The following is a 21,743-nucleotide window of genomic DNA, read 5'->3' as shown; positions in this document are numbered from 1 at the left end:
GCTCCGAGGAAGGCCGTACCTCTCTACATTATAGCTACCGCGGCGCCCCTAGGGCGACGTACTTAGCCCTGTGTTATTTAATCTAACACTAATTGCTCTCCTTGAGCACGTGCCGACCACACTCAGGCTATCAATGTACGCGGATGACATGTGCATGAGGACGTCTGCAGTAACACGCCTACAGTTGCGTGGGAGAATTGAGAGAGCCGCCACCCAAACTGCTATCTACCTCCGTAATCGAGGCCTGGAAATTTCCCCCGAGAAATGCGCACTAGTGCAATTTACGCGCAAACCCATGACAAACTACAGCGTAATGGCAAATGGCCAAATAATACAATTTTTTTGTTCGTACAATTTTCTAGGTGTCATAATCGACAGCGACTTGTCATGGAGCCCTCACGTACCATACGTGAAAAAACGGTTGACAGGCATATGCCACCTGTGCAAGTTTTTCACTGGCAAGACCTTGGGAATGTCGACAAGTGCCATGTTACAACTGTACATGGTGCTTTTTCTCGGCTTCCTGCGATACAGCTTTCCAGCAGTAACCAACGCAGGTAAAACGAATCTACGCACAACACAAAGTCTTCAGGCCCAAGCGCTCCGGATATGTCTAGGCCTGCCTCAGAGTGCTTCAACAGTGGCTACGATAGCAATTGCTAGAAACTACCATGTCAAAACCCAAATTGAAATTGAAGTGCTCAGGACCCATATAAGGCATCTAGCCAGGAATCCGCGTCACCACTTAGCCTCTCTACCAGCGGACAGACCACGCACATCTTTCAGCCAACCGGTAACCGCATATGATGAATAATTTGCCAGCTTGTTTCGCTTCGGCTGCGAGACCTTCGATTCCTCCATGGTGCCTCGCTCAACCAATAATCAACCTAACAATACCTGGCTTCGCGAAAAAGCTGGTCTATCATCAGCAGCCCTTAAACTGCTCACGCTACTATTTTGTACGAGAACTACCGCGACTCTACGCATATCTACACTGATGGATCTGTCTTGCCAAACAGCTCCGCGGCGGCAATCGTGATACCAGCGAAAGTTAACACAATCAAATTAAGATGACTCAAGCGACAACATCGACAGCAACAGAGCTCGCAGCGCTCTTTACTGCCCTTCATTGCATTGGTTACGAACCGCCACACAAATAGAAGATAATCTGCGATTCAAAGGCGGCACTGCAATCTCTACTGTCACCTTTACGTCGCGGACCACACTAGCAGCTAATATTTCACATTACAGAGATGTTACACCATGTAAGTGATGCAGGCCATGAAACAACCTTCCAATGGCTTCAGAGTCAATGCGGGATTATCGGCAAAGAAAGGGCGGATCAAGCGGCCGGCTCAGCCCATATTGAGGAGCACCACGTACATGTTCCACTTTCTATAACTGACGCAGCATGGAAGCTTGGCCTGCTTGCTCGGCAGTGCACCACGTCGCAATGGAATGAGCCACATTTAAGAAATCGGCCACTGTAGTCCCTTGATACGACAGTAAGTCTTCGAGCGCCATCACAGCATGGCCGTGGAGACGCCACGCTTTTGTATCGACGATGGTTGGGCGTTGCCGGTACCAAAGCCTATGCATTCCGCATAGGGATGACCGACACCGCAACCTGTGACCACTGCGGCCATGAAGAATCGATTGACCATATTTTGTGCGCTTGCCCGCAGTACAGTCCACAGAGGGGAATGCCTTCGTCACGAACTTGACCAGCTGGACGACCAACCGCTACCAGAACATAGAATTTTACACCATCTTAAGGACCTAACGTAACAGAAGAAGGCCGTAAAAGCACTATTGCGCTTTTTGCGATCTACCGTCCTTCAACGCTTCAACCACGGTGAAGACGTCTGCAGGATTTTTCCTACAAAACCCTCCACCATAAATATTCGACTATCTCACCAGACTACATCGACTGCCGCCGCGGAGCCTGCTGCTATTCGTTGTGCACTTCGTGCAATTTCTGAAGCACTACCCAAGAAATGGAGCGCGTCCAGTGACTCCAAGGCTGCTCTTCATTGTTTGGTTTCTGCCTTGCGCCGAGGACCCCACGAACAACTAGTTCTAGAAGTCAGACTGCTGCTTCACCACCTCGTCGAGCAAGGACACGACATCACGTTACAGTGGATTCCAAGCCACTGTGGCATAATGGGCAATGAACATGCCGACGCAGCAGCACGATCTGCATATGAGGAAGGCTTGCAAGACTCCATTCCATTCTCAAGAACAGACGCTGCAATGAAAATTCGTGTGCTTGCAAATGAAGCCATCAAAACTTTATGGAACACACCAAGCTTGAAGCATACACGTCTACACTGACTGGACCCATCCCTTCGACTTCGACCCCCATCTGGACTCTCTCGACTTGAAACAGCAGTACTTTGCCGACTATGGCTTGGTGTCGCCTACACAAGATCTTTCGCCTTCCGCGTCGGTATGGACGACAGCGCGGCTTGCACTCACTGTGGCGGCGAGAAGACTATCGAACACGGACTTTGCCAGTGTCCTCAATACAGCGCGCACCGGCTGTCACTAGCGACCGCGTTGGCACGCCTTGACGACAGGCCACTTTCAGAATTTTCAGTAATGAAATGCTGACATGAACTGTCGTCACGCTGAAAGTCTGTCAAGGCTTTCTTGACCTTTTTACGTGGCAGTGGCCTATTATAAAGACTATAATGACCCTATTCCATCCCTCTTCATATTTTTTTCTCACGCGTTTATTTTTGTCCCGCTCTTCTTTCCGTCTTTACTTCTCTTTTCCCTTGCCCTAGTGCAGGGTAGCAAACCGGAGGTGTTAACTGTGGCTAACCTCCCTGCCTTTCTCTTATTTGCATCTCTCTCTCTCTACTGGCCTTTGTAAACGTCTTTAACTGGAACGTCTTTTGTTTGTGTGTCTTCGTGTGCGCGTGTTTTTTTTACGCTTTCCTCTCTGTTCTCTTTCTAATCCCTATCTCCCATTCCAAATTTAAGGTAGCAAACCGGTGACTGATATCTGGTTAACCTCCCTGCCTTTCCTCTTCATCTCTCTCTATATAGATAAAGTACAGCCTCCATACAATGAATATGCCCTGTAAGATATATTGCGGGCAGCGCCTGTATTTGAATGGTTCAACCATACACTACAGATTCAGCATACAGAGTTTGTTGCGTTTTCTGAATACGGAAAGCGCTTGTATTTTAATGGTTGAACCTTATAGTACAGATTGAGCATACAGTCTTTCGCTTTCTAAATATGAAAACACTTGTATTGTGTATTACGGTCTCTATTTTACGGCTGTCCATTCTACGGAAATGACCATTCTTTATTTACAGAAAATTCTTCGGCCACAAATTACTAGCAGATTTTGCCGTTAAACCAGGCAATTCTTTGTGTCAGTGTGCGCAGTGTCCTTGAGGCACTGTTCGGTCTGAGCGCTTTCACTTTCAGTCAGCAAATCTCCTCAAATGAGAGGAACTTGTGAAGACAGTCACTATGAGGACTCTACAGACCTGCAGTACAAGGATGGTTGCTTGCGCTAGTAAGTAATTCGGGGTAAAAACGACGCACTGCGCGAAGTACAAGCACTGCGAGGCACGACAAACACTGCGCTGCAGTGCGTGCCCTGGTCTCCATCAATGAGAGGAGTTATGGCTTTGAGCTAAGCAAAGATGCAAGAGCTGAATAAGAATGAAGAAACGAGTTCGAGAAATAACGAAGGAAAGAACAAAAGAAAGTACAACAAAAGAACGAAAGAAAGAACGAAAGAAGGAAAGAAACAAAGCAAAAACCACGGAAAGAAAGACAGACGAAAGAAAGATCGAAAGAACCTTTAGGTATTGCATGAGGTACTCGCATGTGTCGCTGTGGAGGTCGACCACCAGCGCCATACGTTTACTTCACAATTAATATCGTTATGCCTTGCAAGAAGTGTGACCACTCCGATCGCATAACTTAATGCATTACCACGCGTGCAGTAGGCTTTCGCCTTCACGTGTTACGCCCCATTGGTTCTGTGGCTGTGACGTTGTGCGACTGAGCACGAGGACTAGACTTCTATTTCGAGGCGCAGCGACCGCCTCCCGGTGGATGCAGAATGCAATCACGCACGTCTAAACAGCTATGAGTGTACGCAAAGCAACCCCGTAGAAGTAAATTATTCCGGAACCATCCCAGACTGTCATCCCTCGTAATCCACAAAGCAGGTTTGAAATCTAAGTCACACGAGTATCAGGACCATTGATTTGAAAATAAACCATTTTGCAACAATTTGACGAAATCTTTGACACTTTGAATGCTTTGCGAACGCGCATGTAAGCTCACACTCACGAACTTGTTCAAGTGACGACAAGCCAGCGGTCATGGTGCGCGAGGAGAGCGCTCTTCGTCAGCACTCGCAATGATTGGACGCAATTCAGGTATAGAAGTGTGGACTAGCTACATCGCACACTGGATGCGCAGCGCTACTGTTTTAAATGACGGGAACACGTGCGTTTATTTTTCTTTCGCTGCCTCATACAGCTGAGTGTCTTCGTCTGCCACGTATGTTGGTGAGCGGCCGTTGTGAATACTGGCCGGAGCTCTCACAAAAATGAAACTGTTAAACGGTTTCATTCCTTCCCCGGCCTGAATGCCTCTTTGTTGTGTATTCGATGTGGATGCATAGTCTTCAGCACACAGGAACCATTTACTGAAGGGGAGGGTAGCGTCCTGGCAGGAAGGGGGGTGGATTCCATGGCTTCTCCCAAGGTTTGTTCTGCCAGACGGAGCGCGCAACCCTCCTCAGCTTGTGGTCTTTCGATGGAAGCAAGGCTAGGAACTTGCCGCGCTCTTCTTCAACATTTTGTGTAGGACTCTGCTTGAACTCCTTTTCATCTGCCAGAGAAATAAGCAGGTGCCATTAAAGCGATTAATAGCAACTGCTTTCGAAAAGTACCTCTGTATACATGAGAGACTTAAATGTGGTGAGGGCGGCAACTTAGTTCTCTATATCAACGTCTCAGGGAAACTGAACATAGGCTGAGCTATATGAAATAATGTCTTTGGTAATCAGATGAGATAAAACACCTGCAGCAGCACTGCAAGGTCGTGAAATATCGCAGTGAGATTACCCTTCTACTCTGACTTGTAAGGTTCTTCTTTTTTCACATTGTACTGCCTGATTAGGTTTGCGTATACTCGCTCTGTAATCGTTAACATCAAAGAAACACGCAATAGTAAGCTACTTTAGAAGCTAAACGAATTATTCTATTGAATTTTGATGCTCCCTCTGTACCGTATTGGTGGCACATTCATTTATGTTTAAATTTTTAAAATAATTTGTGTAACTTCCTTTCGCCTATTAAGTATCTTGCCATGAGGCATGGTTTCCTTTCTATAGTATCTATAGATGCAGTGTACACTGAATCAGTCTCGTCACAGAGCCCAGGCTTCCCCTTGCGCAAACCGGACACGCTGACCAGATAAGCCTACCCTCAACTTTTTTTTTTACGCTGCCTAGCTCTCTTTTCCTTCTTGGTATTTGCAAGTTATGGGCATCAAATTATATGCAAATAATCTAACAAACCATTTGCAGCTAGCAAAATTTCACTCACTGCGCTGGTTGTAGAGCTGTGATCCTTTAAGATGCCTATGGTCATCATTGTGCAAACGAATTATAGTAGCAGAAAAAAATCTTTGGCCAAGTGCTTCCCGGAGTAATAGGAAATGAAGAGCTACCAACCTTCTTTCTCCTTATGATGGTTTTTGCTGACAGGAGCATTTATGTTTGCTCTGTGGGCGGCTTAATATACGTAAGTATTTCTACCTCGGAAAACATATTTTTGTTGCAGTGAAGCCCCTTCTTGGTCTTCATTAGATATACCTTGCCTGTTTTTTTTTTTTTGCTTTATCAGTTAGTTGAAAGCTGAAAGGTCACTATTCCGGTATAACCTATTTAAAATGGGTTAGGAATGCCTATTAATTGTGATCCGTCTTTCACCCTCAAGAAGCACCCAATCCACCTTTTAGTAAAATCCACCAGTTGTGTATGTATAACTATCGCACCTTGGATGCTATAGGCTAAGAGACTTTCCATTTTGCACCAAATATACAGTTTGATATATTATTGCGATAGCCATTGTGTGTACACTCCAGGCGAACTTCCGCCGACACCATCATCGTAGGCGTCACCGTGATGCTGCGTATATTGTCCAAGGGCGGTAACAACGTTACCGGGTGCCATATGTTGTATGCTATATGTGAAAGTGAAAGCATGCGAGGGTAGCCTACGATTGTGGCTCATTGAGGCGCACGCGCAGGAGGAAAGCGGAGAGCAAACGCGCCGTCCTCCGTCGCGCGAACGGCCGAGGCCGTGTGGGAGGGAGGAAGGAAGGGAGGCGGGGTGGTGCTGTGCAGCAACTGCGTACTTCCCGAGAGCGCGCAAGGGGAACTGACGATCATGGCTGAATCTCGCACGCAATAGGGAGGAAAGCGGGGTGGCAGCGCAGGAGGAAGTTGGCTGGGCTTAGACTCTGTCAGCAAGTGCGTACTTTGCACGGCGCACGCGCCCTATCTTAAAGGGATCTGCAGATGGTTCATGCCTTTGTGTGCTCTGTGTTCTTGCCTCTCTTGGGTTGAAGTGACAGACAGCACGAATCTCCTTTCGCTCGCTGCTGCATGCTCGTGCTGACAACGAGTGCCGTGCTCATCGAGCGTGATGTGGTAATGTTTGCTTGTGTGCGCTGACACCCTGCTTGTTAATTCAGTTTGTAAGCTAATGTTTCCAAGTTTATATGGCCGATAAAACCACTATCCTTACTTCGTACCGCTGTCTGCTAATTTGCTATCGCAACCGGTACTTCGCCTTTGCGACGAAACTGTCTCTTTCTTTTTTAGATAGAAGTATACTTACCATAGCGCTCTTCAACGGAGTCCCTGAAAATTAAAAAAAAAACGTAGTTTTACATCAGTGGATCTTTATTTTTTAGTTTAGATCGGTTATGTACGCTAATTCCGAAATTGAACACAAGTTTACTAGACAGTGTTCCTTAGTTCAAGCGTGTTACACTCTGCTAATAGGTTCACACGCTTTCTTATAGGATAAAGTACAATATCTGACTAATGCATTGTTAGGTGACCACTCCTTTGATACCAAGTCTTCGACGAAAACTCGTCTGGTCGACATTCCTCATAATCAGAGCTAAAAAACCATTTTTACATTTGACTGTTCCTTTGATATTTTTGACTTCAGGGTTTTAGAATAGAGCCTAGCTCGGGAGAGAATTCCGGTGCGAATACGAGCGCCAACGGTCACGCTCCATGCCTTCGGCCTATATATAGAATTGTAGCGTAAGGTATGGTTCATAGCAAGCGTGCAACGCTGTTGATGTGAATCACACAACTTAATCAACGCGCTACTAACTGAAGCTTGGCTGAATTGGTTATGCTATAGAAAACGTGATCTTTCACGCATGTGTAGGATCATGTTGAACACTAATGCGATAAGTGTCACTGCCCGACATGATATATTGACGAAGACGGATAGCAGCCACGCAATACAGCTACTGAATTAGGCCCACTGGGCCCGCCAGCTGTATCTTACAGAGTAATTTTTCTGTAAGCGTTGGATGGCAACCAGTTTTGTATTCATCGGTGTCTTCCGTTTTCACAGTTGTGTTCACTAGCGATGGTGTTTTTCTACTGCAAAGCAAGTGACGGACTTTTAATACTGAAAGCCGTTACCATTTTGTAATTGTGGTCGAAGAAGTAAGTAATATATATTTGTTTATGCAATACTGTCAATCCCGTCAAGGATCGTAACAAAAAGGGCATTCAAAAATGTACACTGACATACAAATATGACAATGATAACGGTTTAGAAATAGACATTAATACACAGAATAAACTTATACATCAGCAGAAGTAAAAAATGTATAATCAGGTTCACGCTGGAAGATTTGGGTTGGACAGATAATTGTGTTAAAATGTAAAACAAAGGTAGTAACAAAGTGATACAGACAGTAACGAAAAAGATTACTGAGGTGCAAGTATATCGTTTTCAACAAGCGTGATAAAAGTAGTTACTGATGAACTATTAACAGAGCCCACATTCAAAGCGTTCCAATCGCGTATAGTCTGTGGAAAGAATGAATACCTGAAAGTGTCAGTACGGAATGAATACTCGTTTAGTGTGTGTGGGGGGACATGACATGTTTTCCTCGTTTGCGATTTCGTTATGTATCGTGAGGTATCCAGATTTCAATTATTATTTATGAGTTGGTAAATGGTTTTAAGGCGCGCTGGTTCTGCTCTGTTTTGGAGGGTTAGCATCCCGGCTTGTTTGAGTAGTTCTGTCGGTGAGTCTGCTAGCCTATGTTTGTTAAAAATGTATCTGAGCGCCTTTCTCTGAACACCTTCAAGTTTTTAAATCAGCTTGTTAGTGAAAGGAAACCCGTCTTATGCACCCGTCTTTGGGCTCAAGATAGCAAAAGTAAATTCAGATACATTCAGTACGAAAAATCTCATAGCCGTGTGTGGCGCACGGTCTTTACCCACAGTAGATAAATCTATTTAAATCTAAATGAATTTCCCAGCCTGCCCTGTTCCATAGTTGTACAGATATTACATATAATCAGACAGATCCGTAAAAATGGAGTTACAGCGGCAACACAAAATATATGTCTGCACAGAAATATGTAGCGCTTTCTCCTATTTGTAACATCGGAGATATGCGAAATATTGGAAGTAAGTTTTCCGCAGTATTTCGTTGCCCTACAAAAAGCGGCCGATTTCCCGCTCACGACACCGTTGATTTGAAGGTAGGTTTGCAAAAAGCGAGGATTTATAAAAGGCGACACGATTGCAATAATCGCGCTACCAGCTCGTATGCTGCAGCTTTAGGGCCACTTTTACGGTGGCGTCCGCCAAATTGTGTGCGCGGGGAAGCGCACTTGCATAATTTAGAATATGCTCTATTGGAGTACATTCCAAACGCCGGCAGAAAGTTTCATTACACGAAGTAATACATGTGACATTTGCAGAAACTAAAGCGGTAAGCAGGGATGCGTTCGCCATCTGCATCACACAACGCGATCTTCTATAAGATCTACTAATACAGGTTGATAGCTGCTGTTCACAGACCTTGGAGTGCCGATAGCGTGCAGAATTCAACAGCGGGATGCATTGAATTGCGAAGAACGGTTTCAGTGCAAACTCAAACGCTGCCAAATTAAGAACACAAGTGTGAATTGCAACATTTGCTGTAGTTTTCGACAACTGTTCGGCACTATAAAGGCATCATTGTTTAAAAAACAATGAATTCGCTAATAAGCCACTAGTTTAAACTTCTTCATCATTGAAAGCATGCGCAACATGCTGATAATTCAGCGCGCTCGTATAAAAATGTATGCACTCTCTGAGAGATTCAGTCTCTCAGAGAGTGCAAAACCGACCTCAGTTACAGAAACCTTAAAATTCCCAGGTTTCATTAGGATCGTGAATAAATAATATACAGTATATCTGATTGCAATACACTGGAGAGTATTCTTCAGTAATGTGCCACCACATGACATCATGCTCGTAGGTAGATACTAAGCAGAAGGAAAAAATTCGGCAGTATGTTACACTCCTGTAACACGTAAAGAGGAAAGCCTGCTGCACAGTTGGTAATGGATTAGGTTACATGATCGGAGGGGTCAGGCTTCTTGCAAGATATAACGATCCGCAGTGTGAAGTAAACGTGTAGCAAGCCATTGTCTGCGAGCTTGGGCCTCCTCTCCAAGTTGTCTCGCATCATCGCGTTGCTGCTTTCGCAGTTCAGCTCCCTCTGTTCATTTTCGACGCTTAACTGCGGCTTCGCTCGTTCGTGTTGCGATGTCAGACTCACGCCAACGACGTTTCTCTTCTATTTTACGTTGCATCATCACGACACTCGGCTTGGCAGATAACAAGAACTAAATGGGCGAACCCAGACTGGGGTTCCTGAATTAATTCTATTCGCTCTCTCTCTCTCTCTCTCTCTCTCTCTCTCTCTCTCTCTCTCTCTCTCTCTCTCTATGCCGGGGAAAGCGGGACTCAGGGTCGAACGCCTTGCTCCCATGTGTCGGACATCGTTTCTCGCTTGCAAGACGCCGCGGTCGTATTGTCCTTACGAGGGAGGTGTGCAATGCTTTATTCGTAGTTCGAATGCTTGTTTCAGAGCTTGTTCTTTATTGAAATGTGTGCCGTTGATTGATTTCAATCAATGTATGCACTGTTCTCTTCACTTTGCTGAAGGCTTGTTCCCTCTGCACTAACGGAGTATAAGCCATAGCTGATGATGATATTTTTGTACCACTCGACCGGACGCCGTGGTTTTTAGTTATGAGCCATCGCAACGATCCATTTATGGTACTTGCCTTGAAACGCCTAAATATTGTAGATATATCCAATGTATCAAGTATACCCAATGTATCGATGTATAAATTTTTCAATCAACTGACTACCGGGCCTCACTCGCCTTGGAATGTTAACTCAATACACCCCAGACGGTTGATGATGATCTAAACACCCTCTGGAATTGAACGAATACGTTCTATCAGGACATAATAACTTTGAAAACTGCCTTGCTTAATCAACAAGCGGCGACTGAAACATAGTAACTAGTACTCGGTGTTGTTCTAATCGCTGGTTCTAATTAATGTATTCCCTGGTCGTCATTGCCGTGATTGTTTATGCACAATATGGTGTATAAGTTCAATTAAATGGCAGAATCATTAGCTTAGTCGCAATATCATACAACCCGGCAGATGCAGTACATTTCAGCATTGTGCATGATATAAAGTCGGTTTGGCATTTTCCCTAAGAGAATAAAAAATAAAACTAGAAATTATAATCTATTGTTCATCTGCTTCAGCAGATGAACAACAGTTACTCCTTCCTGCAAGTCTCACCAAAGAACACAGTGTCATACATTCTGGTGAATGTTCTATAGAGCGTATACTATAGTGCTTTCCATTAACGATGTGAGTGACATTGTTTTAAAATGGCAAAATGGTTCTCAGTTTGATTCAGCCAAAACTAAAGAGAACGGCAAAACTTTGAGACTGTATCCTCGAGTGCCACCATTTCCCATTTCACAGCTGAAATGAAGTTCACTATCGTTTACAAAAGCACACTGAGTTTTTCTGCAGAGTTTTCAATGAAGAAGTATCGAGAACGCGGCAGCCTAATCCAGTCATTCAATCGCGCACAGCATGAACTCGTCGGATCTATTTCTTGCGCCTACCTTGAAAGCTTCGTAGGGCGTTTGCCAATCTCCTCTTGATTCCACCAGCGCCCGATCTGTGAGAACGTCGCCGTATCTGGCGGTGGAACGAAAGGTGGCGGATTTACGGGGCGCTCCCAAGAAAATTTTCCCCACAGACGGTACTCTTCGGCATCCTCGTCTGAGAGACAAAAAGCACATACGAAAAGTAGAATTGCGAAGAATATATTATTATACAAAAATGTAATAGTCGAAACCAAGCTAAGGCAATTCACTTTAGACACGCATACGCTAACTTTCCACAAAGCAAGTTTGTTTACTTATTGGTGATTCTGCTTTCCCTTGCTATTAGCTCTTAATTCTTGAACATGTTCGTTCGCGGAAATGCGCTTTCAGTAATACATTACATTTAGTGGGGAAGCGTTGTGTTGCCAGATAGTCGGAATGTGGCATTTCATTTATATTTTTATGGAGCATGTTCAGGCCGACAGTTGCTATAGTAACCACCTATAACGGCGCCTTCACAGCCTAATTTCGCATAGAATCTATAGAAATGCTACCACCAAAAAGAAAATTAACATTATCTTGGTCTCATGACAAAACACCCCTTGTAACCGGGATAATTATAATGACCTCCGTGCGGAATTCTACAAGAGGCTACGCAACCGTGACGAAAACATCCCAATAGATTGGAAGTTCCCGCTGCGCTACAACCGTATGGCACGCTGACTTAAATGCAATTACCTCCCTACATAGGACTCTAGTGCACCGTAAATACGAAGGCAACAGTTACACAATACCACGCGAAATTAAGTTACAATGCATATCCCCAAAGCCTATTTTTATGTCTATATGATTTAACTTTGAATGCGTCTTTCCATATCTATTGATGGCACCATATTTGAAATTGGGGCTTTTCGTTCAGTCCATCGCTGAGACAGAGTAGCACTGCTATTCTGCAAAGTTTCCAGAGTGGCTGCTATTCGAAAATATCTGGGGACAAATTGAAGTGGCAAGGAAGTAGTGGGAGCTCATGCACCGCTGCCCCTATTCTTTTCTTTTTCTATTCGTTACCACATGCTTTTATAATGACGCTCTTGCTATCACGAAAACAGTGTCTACGCTTGCTTCCTCACAATTATGTTATTTCACACAACATGCTTGAGAACAGAAAAACAATGATTCATACGTCCAATTTTATATCCCTGGCCATAGGGCACAGCACTAATGTTTTGTTGCGAAATCCTAGTTTTTTTATTATTCGGGAACCCTTAAAGACTTTCCAGTTTTTGCAATGCATTACCAGAATACCAAGCACGTGATAAACGTATTCTATTCCGTGATTTTTTCCTCTACGACAACGTAGTCCCTTAGGACCCAATAAAGTTCCTTGTCTGTCTGTCTCTCTGAGGACAGTAGCAGTGATTGCCCAGTTATGAAATTGGTCAGGAAAAGGCAGTACTTTACCTTTAATTTCCGAGAGGAACGGCCTATAATTGGGAAAAGAGATCAGAAAGTATAAGATTAAACCTTAGAGAAAATTCTGACATACTAGACACTTGACATTTAACAGTAGAATCAAAATGTCTGCACTGTATTTATGGGTTAACACTTTCTTTTTTGAACAAGAACAGCTACCTTTCATTGTTTTCAAACATTGTAATAATTTAAGTCAAAGAATGAGAATTGTGCTTTGTCAAGAGAAACAGTATCTACCTGGGTTATATGCTTAAGTTTTATGGAGTTATCCAGCGGTAGGATTTGTGCCTCCCGCGGCTGCCCACGCAGTTACCTTTGAATACAATTTTTCTTCCTTCTCTTTACTTATTTCCCGAGTAGTTACAGTTGTTTCAATGTATGAGTGCAGACGCACTGAATGTCGATGCTCAATAAATGAAAAAGCAGGAATCATAATGAAGATTACAAATGCATATGAGGTGGTACTCGTTTTCAGACGGAGTTCCGGATTAGTAAAATAATACAACCTCTGGTCCAAGTTTCATAGCTACAGAGGAAACACCTAGTACGATGACAGTAAATGTTCCATCGGACATTTGCCCAAGTTGCTGCCTATACCAATACAAAACAAGACATCAGTGAAAGTAGTGTGGGAGGCAAACAGAAAATAACGCCTTCCTAATTGTCATCATGGCGTATGCATGCGCAGGAATATTGCGCTAAAGAATCATGCGGCTCTGGACCCTATTGGAATACCAGCCTGCTGCGCAAGCAGCTGTTTGTCGGAAGCAACAACAGCAGAGTTGAAATGAAATTTATCGGTATCCATTTAGGTATAGAAGGCTGTTATTCGCTGGAAAATGAATTCGCAGCTACCTGTAGCAGCATCACTGCGATTCCCTGCGTGATGACATCTTTAATGGGTTTAGGGAAATTTCAGGCACCAGGAGTGGCTGAGCATTGCAACAGTGGCTCCAAGTGCAGCTTTCTTGAATTTAACATCAAAGCAACCAGTCAGATTATAAAAAAAAATATCACGAATGGCTGCAAACTGATGTTATATACTTGTCATCTGCAGTGAGCACGAGCGTGTCTGTTAAATGTTTGTGAGAAGGATCCAGGCTTCCCCACGGTGCACGGGGTACTTTAAGTAAGGTAAATACCGCGATGGATACAAAACCAACCTTTTTCAACAGATAAGGCCGGCTACTTTAGTTGAGAAATCATTTATCTTTTCTCATTTTGTCTCGCGAATTTCTGCTTAAAGATTATCAATTAGTGGTGCTTTTTTACAGGCATTGTGATATAGAAATACGGAACACCATTAGAACTTAACAAAGTTTTCTGCAACGGTAAGCCCTTTCGTGTGGGATTTTAGCATTGAAGCCAAGACCGAAATATTAAAACACCTCTTCAAAAGCCCTCTTGCGTGACTAAGGAGCACTGCTATCGGACACTATGCAGAAATGCGGCTACCGCAGTAATACGATTCTAGAAGAAAAATAATGTCAAAGTCATGGTGAGATAGCAATTTCTTTAATCTCGTGATTCTTATCCCTGTTTTTAGTCCTGCTCGTATCGTTGTTCTCTCATTTTAAGGTAGTACACATTCTTCTTAATGTGTTTCCTTGTCTTTTCATGATTCTGTGGCTCTTCTGCCGGAGTATCATGGCGTTATGCTTGGAAAGAGACCCTCTGGGGGACCTCATTTGCAACCTCCCGAAATAATTTCGTTGGTTAACAATAATGTTGTACAAATATTCCATGTTGCATGGACATCTATATTTTTCAGCGCCATTTATCTATCCAAAAGTGCCTGTTGCATTTTTACTAACTTACGCTTTGTTAAAGAACTTTATGAGCAAAACTACCATGTCCGATCAGAGGAAGCACTGGCGTAGCATACGCCCATCAACATTTCATTAAATTCACTTACCCTGAATAAAGGAGCACATTTCACGGAGCATAAAAATACCCGTGGACAAGCATTTTTTATCTAATTGTGCAAATTACTTGGAGAATAAGCCTTAATAAGGTAATGCTTTTCAACAGAAGGGGGAAACGCAAGGCAAAAAAAACAAAAAAAACCCTGAAGTTGAGCTTTACTCCAAGCCACCTATGCCTTCATTTGAAATTTGTGCAAATAGATCCCATCATATGCACCCTATATGGTATGAATAACTTTATTTAGGTCCTGAGGGATCAGTCTGGTACTGATGCGGCCGCTCCCACGTCGTTACAGAGAGGCCGAGCCCCTCTGCCGTCACATGGGCCCTCTGGACAGCCCTGAGTCGGTCCGCCAGCACTTCACTGTGCAGCGTCCGCTGCCACCACTGTTCACCTCGAGAACCATCACCGGCCAACCCCAAGCAGCGCCAAACCTATAGGTGTGTATTTCATTTGCTCTACCACACATATGGGACAGCCCAGCTGCCGGAGGTGTTGTACCGGTCTTCCTCGTCTAATCATGCTTTCAAGAAAATGTTACTAGTGTGCCAAAATTATTCGTCGTCCTCCTGGGCTCCTGTTCTAAACCAACAAATGGCGCTTGCTACTTCTCATTCAGTGTGGGCTGAAGACATGTAGCCAAGAAATTCGAGGCCAATAGCAATGCCCGACTAGAAAAAAATTGTGATATGCTGTTACTAGGCAACAATAGTCAATAAAGAGGTAAGAAAGATATATTTGTTCTAGAATAGCAGCTCAATTACTGCCGGAAGCGGGGGTCTTGTCTCTGTATATGGTCGTAAAAGTGTTCGCTTTTACAAAGTTTAAAAGTGTTTCTTCAAAACAAATATCGGTTTAATGGAGGGCGTGTAACGGGGACGCATCTTCAGAAACAATTTTCTTTGCTTGTCAACCGCAATTATTAGGTAAAAAAGAGGAAACGACGTGGCGAGGCGTTGGTATGTTTCTCCTTCGTCTTCAGTCCTGCGAACAATGCGATGTCTGTAACCACACCGGATGTCAGGCAATAGCCACCGAGTTGGCTTCGTCATATGCCGATGGAATATTGGGGTGACTGACGTGGCATGTAGACTCTTTTCGAAGAATGCATCATAAAGTTACACTTCAGCGGCCATACCCACCAGTTGGAAACGAATTCCTCGGATCAGCGATCATGCTTTTTTAGCAGACATGAGTTGCCACATGCTGAAGGTGCCTGATAGGAGAGTGTGTGACAGATTTACAACGCGACTGTAAGGCAGGAACATGTTTTGTCTGCACGATTTGCTTCCGATGGTGTGTTTGCATTTATCGTCTCTAATTCGAGTTTTGTTCTAACGTTAGTATATTTCGAAAGTTGCCCTCACTTGAAATAAATGCTTTTGACCATTACTAACAAATTCTTTAGTTGGGTGTACTGTTTTATTGTATTCAATTACGTTTGCTAACGTTTCAAGGCCACAGAACCAGCGCTTAGAGATAAATAGTCTGAATATGTCAATCTTGCAGGAACCTACGCGTGGTATGTTCACTTTTCGCGAGACACAAATCGACGGGATGCTTCAGTGTAGTGACCGCATTGCCGGAAGGGTAATAACACAGCGAATATTCGTGTACTGCAGATGTGCCACTCCCTGTGTTTAGTGACAGAATTACTTCATTTTCTACCGGACCGAAAACAGCCTTGCGAACTGCACAATCATATTTCCATGGGGCCTTTTATCGCTTCCATGCGTTTCGTTCCTAAGGTGGTGGAAAAGTCAGTTTACCGAAACTTCTGCTAACTCCAGCGTTCAAAGGAAATGACACTCTAAGAAGGCACGTGACATTTAGATGTAGAATTAGTAATATTACCATTGACATGTCCTGCTGAAGTTGAAGGCGTCTCCTAATACCGTCTGATTATGTGGTTGTTGCCATGAGCCTACTCCCTCGTTTGCGTATAATTTTCGCCATCTGATCGAAACATTTATTCCTCCGCCATTCTTAGTTGTCCTTCTTTCGTTTAGAACTAATTGTGTTACTATAGAACACCGCCAGTTAAGCGATACTTTGTGTACCACCTTCAGTCTTCGCAGAAATGTGTCGTCCTTCTGCCCACCTACACCATAGTGTACAGTAGACCATATTTGTAACTTCCCTCTCGGCGCTAAATTACCAGCCTAGTTGCGAAGAATTCAACGCTCTGCTCATTTTTATATATTCGATTTGGCGTGGATTTTCACTTCCTCGCGTGTACAATGAGCAGCTTAGGCTAGGTACGCTTTGGATGCATCCAAATTAGACACGTACCTCAAGGACCGCCAAGGCTTTTCTGCGTTCTCATCCTGATTCCTCCAGCGACCAATCTGTGAGAAAGTCATTGTGTCGGCCGGTGGTGAAAACGGAGGAGGGTTACCAGGACGTTCCCACGGAAACTTTCCCCACATGCCATATTCATCAGTATCGTCATCTGGAAGAGGTAAATAATGTAACACGTAAATATCACTGCGAACACAAAAAAAAAATCGTATGCTTTCTTTCACGCTTCTCAGCTTTTGCTTTATGATAAACATGCACTCTAAATTATTCAAGTTCTGAAATTATATGCAATAGATTAAAATATGAGTCTGCACTTCAGTTTCTTCTGAACACTGCAGTTTGCAATGTATCTTGCAAAGCATAAAATAGTTTTCCCTTGACCGTAAAGGAGTGCCATTCCCTAAATAATGCGTTATCAGGGACGTAGGTGCGAACAACTGATTTATTGGCACCATGATGTGGCGCACAATATAACCTAGAAGAAACAGAGCGACATTGCAGCGTTCAGTAAAGCAACTAACACTCAACTCTGGCTATAAACGTCGCAAGCGATGTAATCGTTAACGTCGCCATCATCAGCCTATATTTAGGTCCACTGCAGTAGGGGAGCCTCTCCCAGGAATTTCTAATTACCCCTGTCTAACGGTAGCTGATTCCAACTTGCGCCTGCAACTTTTCTAATTTCATCACTCCACCTACTTTTCCGCCGTCCTCGACTGCGCTTCTTCCTATTACCGCCCATTCTGTAAAGTTAATGGACGACTAGTAATCTACACTACGCATTACATCGCCTGTCCATGTTCACTTTCTTGCCCAAATGTGAACTAAAATATCTCAAGTTTGCGGGCACCTACTCACAGGGCTGCCTGTGAGTAATTGACTTAGATAAACTTCTGTTGTTTGCTTGCAAGGCTAGTGAACGTTACCTTTGTCTTCTGCATATTAATCTTCAACCCGACTCATGCACTATCTCGGTTAAGGTCCTCAACCAATTGTTGCCATTCATCTCCGGTGTTGCAGCACAGGACAATGTCATCTGCAAACGGTAGTTTGCTGATATTTTCTGTTGATTATCTCTCCTAATCCTTCCCAGTCTAATAACTGGAATATGTCTTCTAACCATCCAGTGAATAGCATAGGAGAGATTCTGTACCCTTGTCTGACGCTTTTCTTGATAGGTAATTTTCTACTTTTCTTGTGCCGAAGCAAGGTAACTATGGAACTTTGTGTATATTTCCCAATGTGTTTACGTATGCCTCTTGTACTGATCGATTACGCATCGCCTTCATTACTGCTGGTATCCGTACATGATCCAAATGTATTTTTATAACCCACGAGAGCCATAAAAAGAGATTCTACTCCGCATATTTCTCAGTTAACTGCATGATGACATGGATGTGGTCCACTGTAGATTATCCCTTCCTAAACCAGCCTGTTCTCTGGCTTGATTGAAGTCATGTTTCGGCCTGATTTTATTGGAAAATAAATTGAATATTTTTCACTGTAATGGAAGCAACTAATTCACCTATATTTATTTATGTGTTTAACGTCTTCTTTCATGTGTATTAGTATAATGTTGGCATTCTTCCAGCTCTCTGGCACACTTTAAGTCGTTAGGCATTGCGTATAAAGACCCAAAGCTTCCGAACCATAATATATCCTAAGTCTTTGAATAAATCAGCTGGTATTCCATCTTCTGTTGCTACTTTCTCCCGTGACATGTATTGCAAGGTCATTCTAAATTCATCGATAGTTATATATGGAGAATATATACCCGGTTCATCACTACATTGAATGAAAGTAGCGTGGGTGTTCTAGGTACTGTGCAGGTTAGCATAGAATCCTTCTGCTGCTTTTACTATATTGTCAAAATTGCTGGTTACATTACCTTGATCATCTTTCACTGCATACATATTGCCTTACCCTAAGCCAAGTTTTCTTCTCACTGATTTCATGTTGCGGTAATTGTGCACTGCTTTCTTTGTTTTTGCCATGTTATAATTTCGAATATCCCTTACTTTCTTCTTTTGAAAGTTTAGTCAACTCTACCTGATCTCTCGAGTAAGACACATTTATGCTTTCTACTTTTCTTTATTAGGTCCTTTGTTGCGTGCGACAGCTTACCTACTGGTTGCCTTGGCGCCTTACCTCCCATTTGAACTGCAGCTTCTGAGGCCTGTCTATAGTGGTAGCTTCATTCATTACTTGTATGTTGTTTTCATCTTCCTGTTCAAAAGCTGCATATTAGTTTGTGAGCACCAGCCTGAATTTGTCTGGTTTTCCATTTCTGCGTCTAGGTCACCCCGTTCCTTCTTGAATAATTTTGCTTTTTCTCTCTTCATAGTCATAGTGCTAAAAATGCCTGACCTCACTAAGCTGCGGTCACTGCTCTTTAACATACCTAAAGCTTTGACATTCTGCACTGTGCTCGTATTGGCAGAGAGTAGGAAATCTATTTAATTTCTTGTTTCCTCCACTAGGGATTTTCCTGCTCCACTTCCTAATACTGTGGTTAATGAAGAAGGCGTTCATTATTTGGAGTCCGCTGGCGTAATTGCCAATTGCTTGTTCCCCAGACCATTTTTCCCCCGGCTTTTGCCTTGAAGTCCCCCATAACAACAGTATGCTAAAGTCGTACCTTTCTCACGGCTAATTAGATATCTTCATAAATTTGTTATATTTTTTAGCCCTATGTCTGGTGGTTAGAGGGTATGCTTGTACTAACTTTACTCTATATATGTTATTTAGTTTTATTACAGGTGCTACCCTTTCATTATTGCTTTGGAATTCGTGAATATGGCCCGCTATGTTATTATGGATTAAGAATCGTACTCCGTATTTTATTCGGAATTCATCGGTGGACGTGGTCGTTAGTCAGCGCTGTATAAGCCTCAGCAGTTCTTTTTACCTCACTAAAGCCAATAATATTCCAGGCAATATCTGATAATTCCTCATAGGGCCCTGCTAAGCTAGCCTCACTAGAGAGAGTTCGAGTGCTAAACATTGCCAGGTGATGTTTCCAGTGGCGGCCTGTACGGATCCAGTGATTCGGCGCACCCTCAGCCAGGTCGCAGGTCTTACCGCCGTCTTGGTCAGGTATTCCGTAACCGCGGGGGACTGAGTGCCTTGGTGTAATTGCAAAAGTCATGAGGGAGTTAGTGACCACGTACTGCACCGAGAGGCCAATTCGTGTTCTGGTGAGGCAATGTCTCTATAGAATCTTAGTGGGCCTTCCTAGTTTGGTTGCACCTGGAATAGTGTAGTCCCACTTGCTCTCGGCAGTTGTTTTTTGTCGGTGTCAGGCGCCACTCCAATCGTTGACATACACACTCCTGATTATTTGTTATTGTCTTTCCGAAGAAAAGACCCATGTAACAAAGAAGCAATACCAACGCGTTGTAGTTGGGAAACGTGTGACCAGATGTTTCTACCAGGGTTGCTACTGCCGTCAATTTCCGGGTAAACTGGTATTCCGCAAATGTTTTACAATCACGGCTAAGCTAAGACGCTCTAAATGCAGCAGCGACCTCACGTGATAAGATTGCCTCTTTTGCTCGGAAACTGAAAGCAGCATTGTCTTGGCAGCTGCGATTTAATTACGCCAATCCTTTTGCTTGCCGCTTCCACCTTTTACCCTGGTGCATTCGCATGCTATATTTTTTTTTGTTATCTACTATGTATACATCCAGATCTACTGTGTCGCATTCATCGACAGCGAATTTTTTCTTTATTCTTTATTCTTTATTCAGACAGATCCCCGCTTAGCCCGAAAGCGTTGCAGCAGGGGGGTTACAAGCATGAATAGAATACATCTTGATTCTCACTGCACACCTGTTCACATGACAGTCTATTCCACTGAGCGATAGTTTTTACAAAAAAATAATTGGCATACAGGCCCGTCCTAGCCCGGTATTCTCTAATTTTGCACTGGTGGTCAGTGCGTGCCGATATATAGTTTGGTGGTTTTATGTACATTTCCCTGTCAATTCCAGTTTTGTTGTGATAGATTTCATACAGAAGCTTTAGCCGCAGCTTCTTTCGGCGAGACGACAGGGACTCCCAGTTGAGCTCTGTTTTAATTGCTGTGCAACTGTACTTCCTCCCGTACCTAACCGAGACGAACCTGGCTGCTCTGTTTTGTATTTTTCTAGTTTGTTTATAAGACATATCTGTGACGGGTCCCATAGGGTACAAGCATATTCCAAAATGGGTCGTATACAAGTTAGGTACGCCGTGCTTCTAAGGTTAGAATTTGCGCATTTTAAATTTCTTTGAATGTAATTCAAAGCAACTGCCACTTTGCCAACTACATAGTCCACGTGTGCCCACCAAGAGCAGTCGCTCGACAGCATCACGCCCAAATATTTAGTCTTGGATTTATTACTTAATATATTATTCATTAGACTGTAGCTGGCATCGATTACTTTTTTTTTATTAGTAAACCGCACATGGACGCACTTTCCGGTATTCAAATTCATTTTCCACTTTGAGCACCATTCGCAAATACGATCTAGGTCGGCCTGCAGTTTGAGAACATCATCTTCATTATCGATTTTTCTATACACAATACAGTCGCCTGCGAAGAGCAGCATGTTAGAGTCAATACCTAAGTTAATATCATTAATATATATAAGAAAAAGAAGAGGCCCCAGAACAGATCCTTGCGGGACGCCTGATGTAACCTCAAGATAATCTGAATTAGTACCATTTAGGACCACACGTTGACGGCGACTTGACAAATAGTTCTTTATCCAGCTAAAAACACTAGAATCTATACTTAACATTCGAAGTTTATGAAGTAGTAAAGAATGGCAAACA

The 21,743-nt window shown here is 43.4% G+C and overlaps 1 protein-coding gene across 2 annotated transcripts in view; it reads right to left on the bottom strand.

The window, feature by feature from the left end:
• Positions 1-4,464: 4,464 nt before the first annotated feature.
• The window catches only part of LOC142572887 (uncharacterized), a 32,513-nt gene continuing 15,234 nt past the window's right edge, over positions 4,465-21,743 (bottom strand). For both annotated transcript variants that reach the window (XM_075682325.1, XM_075682326.1), the window contains exons 7-11: positions 16,917-17,076; positions 12,687-12,709; positions 11,241-11,400; positions 6,888-6,910; positions 4,465-4,870 (exon numbers count right to left, since the gene is read on the bottom strand). In XM_075682325.1, the coding sequence (XP_075538440.1) occupies positions 4,683-4,870; positions 6,888-6,910; positions 11,241-11,400; positions 12,687-12,709; positions 16,917-17,076 (554 nt within the window). In that variant the 3' untranslated portion in view covers positions 4,465-4,682. The remainder of the gene's footprint in view (positions 4,871-6,887; positions 6,911-11,240; positions 11,401-12,686; positions 12,710-16,916; positions 17,077-21,743) is intronic.

Source organism: Dermacentor variabilis, chromosome 2, assembly GCF_050947875.1.
Source record: "Dermacentor variabilis isolate Ectoservices chromosome 2, ASM5094787v1, whole genome shotgun sequence".
NCBI lineage: Eukaryota > Metazoa > Arthropoda > Arachnida > Ixodida > Ixodidae > Dermacentor > Dermacentor variabilis.
The sequence above is the reverse complement of the archived record's forward strand: the minus strand, read 5'-3'. Positions and strand labels throughout refer to the sequence as shown.